The following is a 14,992-nucleotide window of genomic DNA, read 5'->3' on the forward strand; positions in this document are numbered from 1 at the left end:
CAAAAGTCTAGCTCTGGACTTGTTTGAACTAGAGTTTAAATCATGTTTCAGGAGAACGAAAAGTTCTGATCTAAAGTGGAGCCGGATTTGGGGGACAAGATCCAAAACACACCTGAGGTCGATCAGGATAAACATTTATTAAACACTCTAAAACTACATTTTAAAACTGTAACTTTTTAACATAATTCTGAATAATAAAAATGCAGGAATAAAATAAAAATAAATGTAATAAAATAAATAATAAAAATAAATAAAATAAAAGGATCTGGAGGGCCGGGTAGAACTACTCAGAGGGCCAGATCCGGCCCCCGGGCCGTGACTTTGACACAGTTGACATAGAACCACTGGAACCGGTGGGTTCTATGCAGGAGTTTTCAGGTCAGGTTTCCTTCGATGAGGCGACAGATTCCATCAAGTGTTAAAGTCTGATCCGAGCTGTCGCAAAGATCCGATAAATCTCCGCGGATTCGGTTTCACGAGACGAGACCAGAGAGCCTTTCGTACTCCGGCAGCTGTCGCTCCACATTTAGCTTCGACCCGCAGAACCTGACCCGTCCTGGACTCAAGTGTTGTCGGAGGGGCTCTGTTGGGTTTGAACCATCTCACGGGGCGCCTGACGGGTTTCAGATGAAACTGGGTCACACCAGACCTCCTTTGGACCGTAGAGACCCGAGGTGGATCAGGATGGTTGTCCCGGCGCCAGTTCTGCCAGTTCTGGGCTCATATTGTCCATATTCTTCATTAGAGCTGTTCTACCTTTTTCAAGGCCTAAAGGTCGCAACCTGAAGACAACCTGGAACCGATCTGGGTTCAGTGTACGGCCGCCACGACAAGTCGACTGATCAACGACTAATTCAATAGTCGAATAGTCGTTACTTTATGTTATATGGAGTCAGAGTGTCGTAAAGTGGAAAGTTATGATGGAATCATGCAAACTTTTTAGATTATTTTTGCATTTTTTAAAGTTTTTCAGGATATTCTGCAGTTTAGCTAATATTTCAGCTGCAAGCTAGCTATTTTGGCTAACTTAGGCTTTTTTTCTATTTTTGTGATAATTTGGCTTTTAAGTAATATTTTAGCTGCCGTTCAGCTTCAGTGATTTTAGCTATCAATTTTATCATCTTCAGCTATCAGTATCTTCAGTGGCCAAATTCCAATCAGTCAACTATTAAAATAGCCGTTAGTTTCAGCTCCAGTCCAGTGCCTTGCTCAAGGACTCTTCGCCACTCGGACTATGAACCTGCAACCTTCCGATCAGACGTGACCCACTCCACCTGAACTCCCAGAAGTCTGAGTATCTGAGTGTTCCTGTCGAGCTCCGTCACGCCGACCATGACCGCCCGCTCCACCACAGCTCGCCGCGCGTCCGGCCCGCTGCTCTCATTTCAGTGAAGTCACGGCGAGACAGCTGATTACCATCTCTTCCTCTGTTCTCGCCGTCTCACAGTTTCGGGTAAAAAGTTCACTTTTATTTTTGGCGGCTTCTGTTCTGCGTGCTCCATAAATAGCAGCGTGGCGAGCGCGCGGCGGCGTTCGCAGGAGAGCTGCCATCCTCCTGGAGGAGATCAAACTCTGCATTAAATAACATCCAGGATGATTGTTATTGTTTCAGACGCTCTTCCTCCAGCCTGCTGAGCGTGCACGTCTCTAATTTTACCCGGCGTGGTGGTGTCGTCCCGCCGAGAGCGCTGGGAGGCGGCGTGACTCACGCGTCTGATCGTAGTGTGGCGACCGGGCTCCTGGATGAGCTACGTCACGCTGCTGGTCCTCTAAGGAGCTCGGCCTCACGCTGGAGGACGCTCGGTGATAAATGAAGGAGCATCCGCACGACGGCGGGGCCTCTTCCACGTGACGCTTCAGTCCTTCGGTTGTTCCTCTAACGCTGATACGGCGAGAAAAATGAACTCTGGAACGTAAAGTGATTGTTTTGGAGCTCATACAGATGTTTAGTTTGGAATCCGTCTTTTTGTTTCAATTCCTTCCTGCTGGGGTTTTCTACACATGGACCACCCAGAGAAAAACCAAAAACATCCAAATATGAACCGGTTCAAACCAGAAATGAGCTTTTACTTCTGAATGTTGACCCTTTAACACAGAAACTCCAGCTTCACTCTTTACTCCCTTTCTACTGTAGAAACAATAACGTCACTCCAACTGATATGCAGCTCTGTGTTCCATATCTGGTAAAGCTCATTTAAAAAAGACGCTTTGTCCACGTCAGAATCAGCTGATTCATGTTCATCGCATAAACGGAGGTTATGTTAGCTTATCCAGGAGTGTCAAACTCGATCACACAAGGGGCCAAAATCTAAAACACGCCATAGGTCAAACAGGGTAAACATTTATTAAACACTTTAAAACTACATTCCTAAAACTTTATAACCGTAACTTTTAACATAATTATGAACTAGATATATAGCATTACCTGTGATAATGCTAGTGTGAATGCTGGAAGCTGAATTTGGTATTTTAGCTGATAGCCAGCTAAAATATTAGCTAAATACCAAATTAGACCAAAAAACAAACTAAATAATAAACTTAGGTTATCCAAAACAGCCAGCATGTTGCGGAAATATTATCTAAACTCCAAAACAGCCTAAGAAACTAAAAAAAAAAGCCTAAATTAGCCCAAAACAGCTAACAAGTAGCTGAAATATTAGCTAAACTCCTAAATTTGTTAGAAAGAATTACCCGGATTATTATTATTCATAATTATGTCAAAAAGTTACAGTTATAAAGTTTTAAAATTTGGCATAGGAGAATTTCTAAAGAATTCCTGCCGCTCTGCAGAAACTATGTCAGAGAAAACGACTGTTTTTTGGCTAAAACTGCATCATTAAAGGGAAACACTTTGAACACAGATCAGAGGATGATCGGGGCGGGGCTTTAAGATTACAAAAATCACCTTATTGGTGGTGACGCCGCCCGTGATGGCGGCGCTCTGCCAGGAGGCCGGTCGCCGCGTGCCCTCCGTGTTTGCCTGCCCGGGCGCGTGTGAACATCCGTTTAACTCCTCGACCCGGCTCTTAAGCCCCGCTTCAGGAGGTCACATGGCACACGCACGCTTCATGCACCGCTGCTGCTGCACGGGAGGCTGCACTTGAGCCGGCGCTCCGGTTTAACCAAAGAGCGAAGATCTCATTACCTCCCTCAGGAGATCAGGTCCCTGCAGAGGTCCCAAACATCTCTTCTTATGGAGCTTGTCCTGCTTTCTGTGTTCATTAAACTCATTACACTCTTCAGTAAGAAGCAGCTTTTTATTTACACAAACTGAACAATCTGAGCTGTTTTTGATCAGGTTTCTCCAGTCAAATGTTCAAAGGAAGAAAGGGACTCTGAGATGAAGTTCTGGGTTTTGTTCAGAGAAACAGACTCTAGAGGATTTTCTGATCATTTTCTGATCTTTAAAGATAATTTTCATTAAAGAACGTCGATGTCTGCAGAGTTCTGACATGTTGGCTGCAGAAGTTCCTGCTGGTGTTTCAGTTTTTTAGGAGTGAAGAACTCGATGAAGTCCAGGTTTACATGCATTACAAGTGTTTTCTGGCTGTCGGCTGTGGCTCCGCCCTGATTGGGGGCGACGTTCCCTTGGGTCTCTTTTGGCTCCGCCCACAGTGGAAGTTCCCCGAAGAACACGTGTCAAAGTCACGGCCCGGGGGCCGGAACCGGCCCTCCAGATCATTTTATTGTTATTAATGACCCGATGTTATCTTGAGCTCATTTCTAACTTGTATAATTTTGACAAAATATATTTTTATAGAGAGTAAAATATTGAAAGTTATTTAAGGTTTAAGTTGATTTATTCTGGAATAATATTCCTGCCTTTTTATTATTCATGATTATGTTACAAAGTTACAGTTTTAAAGTTTTAAAAATGCTGCTAGCTTTTTGGACAATTTTAGCATTTAGAAAAATTTTTGGGGCTCTTTTAAAGTTTAGCTAATATTTCAGCTACATGCTAGCAGTTTTGGCTAATTTCGGCCCTTCTTCAGTTTTTTGTCCGTTTTGGAGTTTAGCTAACATTTTAGCTGTTTTACTAGCTACTTTGGCTAATGTAGCCATTTTTTGTTTTTTTTTTAGTACAGTTTGAAGTGTAGCTAATATTTCAGCTCCATGCTAGCTGTTTTGGGTCTTCTTCTTTGTTTTGGGGAACCCAAGTCAGCTATTTAGGCTAATTTGGCATTTAGCTAATATTTTAGCTTATATTTCAGCTTCAGAGTTTTTAGCTATTAATTTCAGCATCTTCAGTGTCCAAATTCAGCTTCCAGCATTCACACTAGCATTATCACAGGTAATGCTATATATCTAGTTCATAATTATGTTAAAAAGTTACAGTTTTAAAGTTTTAATAATGATTTTTTAGAGTGTTTAATAAATGTTGATCCTGTTCGGCCCGTGACCTCAGGTGAGTTTTGGGTTTTGGCCCCGTCTGCGATCGAGTTTGACCCCCCTCAGTGGAACGTCCAGAGCGGTTTCTCAGAAGCGGCAGATGTTTCAGACCGACTGGTTGCTGGGATTTGCATGCTGACATTCCGGCTCGTTTCACTTCCTCGTCTTCACCCCCCCAGCCAAGCTGCTCAGTGGGCGTGTCGGGGGCGCGTCCGCCGTGCAGACAGACGGCGCTTCATCTCTGCTCCAGTTGTGAAGTCGGCTGCATGTTTTGGAAACAGGTTGACTCACGTGACTCTGTTTGTTCGCAGAAACCAGGCGGACGGTTGGGATTCAAACGGCAAAAACTCCTTTGAGGACCTGAAGAAACCCGGAGAGGCCGGAAGAGACGAGACCCGGAAGAGAGGAGGCGGAAAAAGCAGGAAGATGGGGAGGAAAAAGATTCAGATAGCTCGGATAATGGACGAACGGAACAGACATGTAAGGAAACAAAACTGACCCTTCACAATAAAAGCTGCCTTAGAATGTGAAGAGATCGGTGTTCTGGTTCTGAGGGTCCGACTCCTTCCTGTCCAGCCTCAGCGTACAGCAGGGGGCAGTGCGCCCTCCTTTTGATGGTCTACTCCATTGACTGTATCTGAGAACTGGACTTAGTGGCCCCTCCCCCCTAGCCTTCCAAACAGGAAGTGGGTCCAAGAAGCCAAACTCCCACAGAGATGAATAAACAGCTGTTACTCAGAATAAAGATTCTGGATCTGATATTTTTTAGCATCTTTTTAATAATCCAGATTTTTCTGTACACGTTATTCAATCCATAAACTGACCAATCAGATGCCTCAATAAAAGTAGGCGGAGCCTGCTGGCCTCCACGTTAACGTTCAGAATGTTTGATTGACAGATTAATAGCTCGTTTTCAGGTGGCAGGGGCGTGGCCTTCCGACTAACAGCAGCTGACGTCGTCTCTGACCAATCACTGCGTACTGACGTTAAATTAGTTAATAAATATTTTTACTTCATTTGATTGTAGCCGGAATAAACCATTTTCCACGGATGACGTCTTTGGAGGCATCGATTCACTTTTGATCGAGGCGTACTGACATCTGAACCACTAATAAAAGTGTTAAAAATACATTTTACTGTGATTATTAGTAATATTATTTAACTTTTTAATTAAAAAAAACCCAAAGTAGTGAAATGGCAATAAGGGTGATGATGTGAAAGAGTTTCGTCTCCCCCGTCCCTCTTCAGCAATGGAATATTCCAGTGACTCCCAACTGTACAAGTCCGATTACGTAAGACTTCGAGTCATTTCTTCCTACTAGGAAGTGAGTGAGTCATTAATTAATAAACAACATTTTTCCCAAGTAAAAACAAAAATTAATTTCATTAACATTTAAATGTGATTTTAGTTGTAAATGATGATTGAAACATTTGGATTTTTGAAATTGATGTTGTCTGAAAGTGGACCAGTGAGGAAGTAGTTTGATGTTTTATCCCCGATAAGGATTTAAAAAATTAAAATTAATAAAAACTCTGCGAGGGGCCCCATCTTATCACCCCCCCGGGCCCCCCAAACTGCTAAGTCCGCCCCTGCTCACGATTCGGTTCAAACCTCAATGATTTTGTTTGGATTCAATTTATGATTTTGTTTTACAAAACAACAACAAAATTGGAAAAGAAAATAATGAAGAAAAAGTTTTCAATGTTATGAAACAATAAATAGTAAACAAAAATAAGCATAAATACGTAAATAATACAAAATAAAAAAATAAATACTCAATAAATAAATAATAAACAATAGATAATAATTCCTTGTTAACTTTAGTACCACACGTGTTTGACTGTAACCGCTCCGGTCTGCAGTAGAAAAACAACCATTCAGTTTCCCTATAATTTGGTTTCATGGTTTCCTTAGTGATGTCACACTCACTCGGTCCGCATGTCAAATACAGTCGATGGTGGAAACATCAAAGTTTTCCAGAACCTAAAAGGAAGTTTTTGGTTATTTTGTTTATTATTATTTTGTTTTTGTTTGGAATGTTTTCAGTCAATTCACATCAATAAACATCAATTCTTCTATTTATAACCAAAAAACAGAAAAATATTTTATTTTTTAATTGATTCTGACGCTGAATTTAGGTGATGAATTCTTAATCACTAAAACAGTTTAATTTAAAATGAGTATTTATGATTTCATAGATTTGAATCAACCAAAACAAAAACATTTTCTGCCTTAAAGATGATAAAAAGTAACTTTAAAACAGAATCTTTTGATTTAAAAGATGAATTTAGTTTTAGTTTTTTCAGAAAAAGTGAATCTGCGTGGATGAGACGATCCGTTTGGGGAGATTAGAAGGTTTAATGTTCCTTCAGGTTCGGTTTTGTGCGTCCTCACCTTCTGAACTTGAACCGCTCGCTTCTGAGCGCGCTCAGTGACGAATGGAGGCGGCGCTGTGACCACACGTTTGATCTCATGTGACGCTCATGAGGAGCGGCTGAGTGTGAGTCCACCGCGGTGAAGAAGCCGATGGCTCACCGAGACGTGACCGCTGAGGAAGGATCACCAACACGGATGTGACCAGAGGGCCTCAGAGACACACATTTAGAAACACACACACGCACGCGCACGCACACACACAACACACGCACACCCACACGCACACACCCACACACACACACACGCACACCCACACGCACACACACAACACACTCAGACGTGCACAGCTCCTGTCTGGGGGAGCGGTTCCTCTCTTCCTGTTTTGACAGGAAGTGTGGGTACATGTGCTTCCTGACCCGTCACAGGAGGGATCGACCCACTGGATCTTCGGGGTGGGGGGTGTCCTGCAGACAGTCTTTTATCACCCCCCCCCCACATTAAAACGGACTGTATCGGCTATAGACGATTTTACAGCCAAATTTACGAAGGTCAGAGGTCTCCAGAACCGGCGGAGCGGCTCCTCAGAAGCTCCGCCTTCTCTTGAAGGCCAAAGTGGCTCACAGCCTCTTCTCCTTCCAGGTGACGTTCACCAAGCGCAAGTTTGGTCTGATGAAGAAGGCGTACGAGCTGAGCGTGCTGTGCGACTGCGAGATCGCCCTCATCATCTTCAACAGCACCAACAAGCTGTTCCAGTACGCCAGCACCGACATGGACAAGGTTCTGCTCAAGTACACCGAGTACAACGAGCCGCACGAGAGCCGGACCAACTCCGACATCGTGGACGTGAGTCAGACGCGCTTCTTAAGCTTGTGAGGGGCTGGAGACCGGTTCGGGTTCTGGTCCAGGTCTGGGTCCAGGTTCAGGTCATGACCCAGGTCGGACCAAACCCGATCAGGTTTGGGTTGGGTCCGGGTCCTAGTTCAGATCCAGGTAGGGGTTTTGGTCCAGGTTCGGGTTCAGGTCAAGGGTCAGATCCAGACCCAGGTTCGGGTTTAGGTCCAGGTCGAGGTTCAGATCAAGACCCAGGTTCAGATCCAGATTCAGACCCAGGTTTCAGGTCCAACTACAGGGTCAGGTCAAGTTCAGATCCAGGTCCGGGTTTGGTTCTAAGTTCAGATCCAAGTCTTGGTTCGGGTTCAAATCCAGGTCCAGGTTTGGGTCCACATTCAAATCCAAGTCTTGGTCCAGGTCCAGATTCAGATCCAGATCCAGCTTTGGGTCCAGGTTCAGGTTGAGGTTCAGATCCAGGTCCAGCTTTGGGTCCAAGTTCAGGTTGAGGTTCAGATCCAGGTCCAAGTCTTGCTCAAGGTACAGGTTCAGATCCAGGTTCAGGTCCAGATCTGGGTCCAGGTCTGGGTCCAGCTCCAGAACCTGGTTTAACCGTCGGTGCTGACAGTACTCCTCTGATCTCCTCTGATCTCCGCTGATCTCCCCTGATCTCCTCTGATCTCTGCTTCTCGTTTTTGGGTCGTTTTCCAGTTTTGCTGATATTTTTGTTTCGTTCACAAACAGAATATTTTAGACCTTCAATGAAAACTAAACTCAGATTCCTTCCTAGTGCAGATCTGATCATGTATTTAACAGCCCATACCCCCCCCCCGTTGTTTACAAACAAACAAAGCTTGTTATGTCTGTGGTCTTAAGCTCCTCCCCCACGCCGACATGTAGGCGTTTCAGCCGCTCCGATGCGTTTAAAGCTGAATTTTCTGACAGACTTTCGTATTCCGATAAACTCAGAAAACTTTGAACCGTTTCGTTTGTTTCTTCCCTTCATTTTGTGGCGAAGGTCAAATATTGGCGAGTTCGCCGTGTAGACGCGGATTCATTCCTCGTATTGAAGCTTCAAACCACAGAAACGGTTCAGGTCGTTTTACCAAAACGTTCTGCTGAAGTAAACTGAAGTGGGATGATGGGAATCGAGCTGCAGCATGCAGGCGCGTCGGCGACGGCACCTGGAGGAGCCGCCGCAGTTCACCTGCTGCAGACGCCACATTCGGCTCCTCCCACATCCAGGGGAGGTGAGGATGAAGCTGCACGAGGGGGGACGAGGTCGGTGAAGGTTTCAGCCTTTGAGCAGATCAAGTTTCTTCATCTTAAGTTCAAGGGGCTTTCAGACGTTTAAGCCGTAACCATGGAAACCACGTTGTCTCCGTGATGTGGAGGTCGTCAGAGGCCGAAGCCGCTCTTATGTAACAGCTGCGTGAGGACTTTCCTGCAGCGGGACACTCGGGTCACGTTTACCGTTTATCCTCTTCACCTGAGCTCCTGAAGGCATCAGAGCTCCTGAAGGCATCAGAGCTCCTGAAGGCATCGGAGCTCCTGAAGGCATCGGAGCTCCTGAAGGCATCAGGGCACCTGAAGGCATCAGAGCTCCTGAAGGCATCAGAACTCCTGAAGGCATCAGAGCTCCTGAAGGCATCGGAGCTCCTGAAGGCATCGGAGCTCCTGAAGGCATCGAGAGGTTCTCAAGATCTGGATGTTCGGTGAACATCGTTCCTTCAAACCTGCGGTGGAGCAGATATGAAAAGATGCTGAGAAACTCTCCCTGCTCGTCAGCGTGCACGGTCACGTGCACAGCGCACACCTGAGCGCCTGCTGGTCCACGCGCCGCCCCACATGGCCGGCCCATCACCGCAGGTTTACACCTAATCCTCTGTAATCTGCTGCAATCCCGTTTAGATGGTTAGTGTAATCTGTGCTGCCTCTTCATGGCGCCCCCACTGGCCTGATCCCCCCCCCTCCCTGGCTTCACTCGGCTTTCACGCTTTGGGCTTAAATTAATTTAAAACACTTTAATTATTAGGATTAAGATAAAACTTTAAATTAATTTAAAACACTTTAATTATTAGGATTAAGATAAAACTGTCAAATGAATTTAGATTTTCCCACTTTTTTTTTCATAGTTTGAATTTTTATTTCTGAAGATTCATTTTCTGTCAGTGGAAACTAAAAAAAGCCTATGTTAGCCAAAAGGCTTACAAGTAGCTGAAATAATCGCTAGACTTCAAAATAGCCTAAAAAAGCTTAAATTAGCCAAAAAAGCTAGCATGTAAATATTAACTTAGCTCCAAAACTGTAAAAAACTTTAAAAAAGCCTAAACTAGCTAAAACAACTAGCATGTAAAAATGAGCTAAACTCCAATACAAAAAAGCCTAAATTAGCCAAAACATTTAGCATGTTGCTGAAAAACTAACTAAACTCCAAAACAGCCTGAAAATGTTTTTAAAAAGTTTAATTACCAACAACAGTTTGCATGTATATATTAACTAAACTCCAAAAAAGTCTAAAAAGCTTTTGATAGGTCTATATTAGCCAAAACAACTAGCATGTAAAAATTAGCTAAACTCCAAAACAAGCTAAAAAAAAAAGCCTAAATTAGCCAAACAGCTAGCATGTGGCTGAAATAATGGTTAGACTTCAAAATAGCCTAAAAAAGCTTAAATTAGATAAAACAGCTAGCATGTAATTATTAGCTAAACCCCAAAACAGCCTAAAAACTAAAAAATGGCCTAAATTAGCCAAAAGGGCTAGCATTTAAATGTTAGCCTGACTCCAAAACAGTGTAAAAAACTTTTAAAAAGCCAAAATTAGCTAAAATAGCTAGCATGTAAATATTAGCATAAATATTAACTAAACTCCAAAACAGCCTTAAAAAATCTAAATTAGCCAAACAGCTAGCATGTGGCTGAAACATTAGCTAAACTTCAGAACAGCCCAAAAATCTTAGTTAATGCCAAAGTAGTCCAAAAAACTATCAGAATGCCATTTTTTTAAAACTGTAACTTTATAACATAATTATGAATAATTGAATTGAAGAATCAAAAGAATCAAATAAATTGGAATCGAATCGATTGAGGCTCTTGTGACTGGAATCGTCTATAATCGATCCCCAGCCCTGGTGTTTCTGCCACAGGTTGTGTTGTGTAGCTGAAGGACCGCACGGGTCACACTCTGGAGAACAGAACCAGGAGAAGAACCAGGAGGAACTCTGATCTTTGGGAGGTTCTGGACCAGCAGCAGGTTTCCTGCTTCCTGTCTGTTACAGTTTGTACCGATAAAGCTCGATTGTGATGATGGACTCTCTGTGTCTGAAGCGGCGGCGTGGGGCGAGCGCCCGTTCGGGATGGGGGTTGAAGTGTTAGTTTGGGTGACGGACGCCCACACGGCTGTGAAAGGCTCCGCTCCACTGAAATATCTGCCAGGCAGGAATGTGCTGGAAGAGAGGCTCCTTTGTTCGGCTCATCTTGTTCCTGGTCTCATGTGGCGGCTCGGCTCGCGCCCGTTTGTGCGCCGACGGGCCGCGGGCCAGACAACTATCAGCTTATTGTTTGGTGCTCATTTAGCCTGGGAACCTTGCTGCTATTTTTACCCCGGAGGGGCTCCGCATTCCTGGTTTGGCGGCCGCCGCGCTCTGGGTTCAGATTAGAAACAGATGAATCTGAGTCAGTCCAGTTCCTTTGCGTTGGCCGAGTTCCCTCCCCGCTAAATGGCTGGAAACCGGTAGTGGTCTAAAAATAGCTCGGGACACGGCTAAGAATAGCCATGACGGGCGGCGGGCGTGCGCGTCAGGAAAATAAAGACAGAGAGGCAACTTCAGGCTAAGTCCTGGTTCCCCACAGCTCCTCCTCTTCCCTCCTTCCTTTAGTGACAGTTAGCAGAGGATGGATGTGAGCGGCTAAAAATATCCCTCATTGTGTCTCTGCTGGTCCCACCGCGGATGAAACGCTGAACCAGCGACCTCAGGTTACCACGGAGGATCTTCTGTTGAAGAACTTACTCCGTTCCTTCATGTTCAAACGGACGGCCTCGTCCAAAACAGTCTCAGACGGTTTTTGTTTCCTGTTTTTATTTTTCTCCAGAAGGTCAGAAATGAGCAGCAGATTCCTTCAGCTGCTGCTGTGGGGCTGCGGCGCCCCCCGCTGGAGAGAAACGGTGTCTGCTCAGTCTGAGTTTCACTCATTTCTCATTAGTTTGAACAATTGACTGTATACGAGTACTGGAGGGAGTGGCCCCTCCCCTCTGGCGTTCCAAACAGGAAGAACAGACTCCTATAGAGAAATAAACAGATGTTACTATAAACATTCTAGCTTGAATACTTTTCTTTAGCATATTACCTTCTTGAAAATCCTTTTTTTTTTCTAGTTTAAGTTTTGGCTCATTTATATCACAATATAAATCAAGAGGCTGCCACCATTAGTCGGTTAATCGACTATTAAAACAGTCAACGACTAATTTAATATTCGATTAGTCGTTGCTTTATATTATATAGAGTCAGAATGTAGTAAAATTGAAAGTTATAACGGTATTCTGTTAGCTTTATGGACTATTTTGGTTCTTATTAAGGTTTTTAGGCTATTTTGGAGTTTAGCTAATATTTCAGCTACATGCTAGCTGTTTTGGCTAATTTAGGCTTTTAAAGGGTTTTTTAGGCCAATTTGGCATTTAACTAATATTTTAGCTGGCTATCATCTTCATCTATCAGCACTAGCATCTTTAGTGGGCAAATTCAGCTTCCAGCATTCACACTAGCAGCTAATGCTAATAATGCTATATATCTAGTTTTTAGTTAGTTTAAAGCTGATGATGGTTAAGTCTCTCCAACCAAGCTCACTCCTGGTTGGTGAGAGAATCTCATCGTCATAGAAACAAGACAAGGTTTAATGTTGGCAGAAAGATTAGAACTCTGAGGAGAACCCACAGATCTACGGGTCGGAGCGCGCTCGGTGTGAAGGAACATTTTCACGTCTCCGTCCTTTTGGGTTTGTTTGTGTTTTTGGTTGATGCTAATCGCTCATTCATGGTCTAAACTTCCTGCTCCTGCGGTTTGGCCGTCGGCGTTCGTTCTGCTCCATTTCTATGAAATCATAACCAAAGAAATCCTGATGAGAATCAGCATCACTGCAGACGTGTCATCAGGAACTCAGACGTTTCCTGTAACCCTCCCGCTCTCTTTGGGGACTCAAACCTTATATTGACAATTATTTGAAAACGTTACAGTTTTAAAGTTTTGAAAATGTAGTTTTAGAGTTCTCAATAAATGTCGCCCCCCGACCTAAGGTGTGTTTGGATTTGCCCCCCTGTGCGGTTGAGTTCGACACCCTGCTCTAAACCGATGAAGAAAGGAGGCGGCGGTGAATCCGAGGCGCAGCTGCTCCTCCCGTCTTTCGCCGCCGTCCTGTAAATTTTCGCCTCTATTTTGGGAGTGAAGTTTCATCTGCTGCTGGAGGGGTGTGGGGGGCGGAGGAGTGGATGGATGTGGGAGGGGCTGGAATGATGTTATGTCCTTAACCCCCCCATCCATCCTCAGCTGTCAGAGTGACCCCCCCCCCACAGGAATAGATGGAATTCATTTGTCTGTTAAACGAGTCGTCTGATGGATCTCAGGTTCAGATCCTGAAACTGACAGTAAAATATGACAGAAAAAAGTTTAGTCAAATCAAAACTAATCTGATTACACTTCAGGACAAGAAAACTTTTATTGATTTACAGTTTTATAAACCACAAAAACATTTATTTATGAATAGAAAATGAGGAAAAAATCTAACAAAAGGTTTTTTACACATTATTCTCGTTATAATAGTTGTCTCACTGATGCATTAGAGTTGTGTTTAAGCTGCATTACGGTTTTATTAATTGTCTATATTCCGGCCGGGTTGCACTTGTGTATTTTGGTTGCAGTTGCTCTGTGGTTGTGTTGCAGTTGTGTTGTAGTTACAACGTATTCTCACTCCCAACCCGTCCTATACGACATATGATTCGGACTCCTCAGCGCCACTTTTTGACGTTTTGGGTCTGTCCCCAACTTGAGGTTTTTTGACCTGCTGGCTGTTCGTAAAATCAAGGGTCTGTCACCCTCTGGACGTGGTACCACATGTGGTACTGGATCTGGTACTGGACACGGACTGGTCTTTGGGACACGGTACTGGATGCATACTGGTCCTTGGGATGTGGTACCGGACACAGACTGACCCTCTGGACGCGGTACTGGATGTGGTACCGGATGCGGACTGTCCCTCGGGACGTGGTACCAGACACGGATTGGTCCTCGGGATGTGGTACTGGATGTGGTACCGGACGCAGACTGGTGTTCGGCACATAATACCAGATGTGGACTGGGCCCGCTTGCGGTACCTCGTCTGGTTCGCACCCAGTGCAGCATCTGCTATTGTTCCGGGTCCAGTACCGCCTCCAGTGCTGGGTTTGGGTACCGGTGCATGTTGCGGTACTGGACTGGTTCCGCTTCCAGAATGTTGGGCACCTGTGATTTAATAGGAAGATCCAGCACGTCAAAAAACAACAACTTAGGGGGGGGGGGCCAAAACGTCAACAAGTTACGTCCTCAACCAAACGTCAATCAGGGGTCCCCAACCCAGTACTGGTACTCTAACCTGGTACCAGAACCTCCGTTACCCCGTCCCGAGGGTTGGGGACCCGTGATGTAACCCTTGTGCTGTCCAAGAATGTTGACATTTTGAGTCGGGTCATCTGGACCCCAGTAGACGCGTCAGTGAACTTTTTTTATTGATTTTTGGTTTTCACTGGTGTCTGTGGCAGACACTAGATCCTGTCCACCTTCATCCACATTTGTCATGGGAGGGGTCACACATCACTGAGGCTGGGGTCATCCGGACCCCTGATTTAATGGGGAAAAACTATGGGCTGGGGACACAAAACGCCAAGAAGTGGTGCGGAGGGGCCGAACCAAACGAGTTGGGAGTGAGAATGCGTAGGCAGTTGTATTACAACTAGAGTGCAGTTGTTACATCGTGTTGCAGTGTTGTACTGCCTACTTTGCGTTTGTGTGTTTGTTTAATGTTTTAATAAAAGACCAGATTGACAGATTTTAGTGGTTCCGGTGTCGGTGGCGAGTGAGGAACAAATAACCTTTTAGGGCCATTCCTGCAGGAGCTCCGCCTGCATTGGCGGCGGCAGCTGCCCCCCTCCCCCACTCGCCACAGCCCCTCCCTCAAAGCAAAGCAGGTGGACATAACTGGGATGACTGTTCCTCCCGCCGAGTGTGTGCGGCTCTGACAGACCTGAGTAATGGGCTGTGAAGTGCTGAAGCATGCCAACAACACACACACCCACACACATGCACACACACACATGCACACACCCACACACGCCCACACACACACATGCACACACACACATGCACACATGCA

The 14,992-nt window shown here is 44.9% G+C and overlaps 1 protein-coding gene across 5 annotated transcripts in view; it reads left to right on the forward strand.

Annotated features, from left to right (window-relative positions):
• Positions 1 to 14,992, forward strand: part of mef2ca (myocyte enhancer factor 2ca) — a 31,073-nt gene that overhangs the window by 5,077 nt on the left and 11,004 nt on the right. For all 5 annotated transcript variants that reach the window (XM_024299489.2, XM_024299492.2, XM_024299491.2 and 2 more), the window contains exons 2-3: positions 4,701 to 4,869; positions 7,406 to 7,609. In XM_024299489.2, the coding sequence (XP_024155257.1) occupies positions 4,816 to 4,869; positions 7,406 to 7,609 (258 nt within the window). In that variant the 5' untranslated portion in view covers positions 4,701 to 4,815. The remainder of the gene's footprint in view (positions 1 to 4,700; positions 4,870 to 7,405; positions 7,610 to 14,992) is intronic.

This window comes from Oryzias melastigma, linkage group LG12 (assembly GCF_002922805.2).
Source record: "Oryzias melastigma strain HK-1 linkage group LG12, ASM292280v2, whole genome shotgun sequence".
Taxonomy (NCBI): domain Eukaryota; kingdom Metazoa; phylum Chordata; class Actinopteri; order Beloniformes; family Adrianichthyidae; genus Oryzias; species Oryzias melastigma.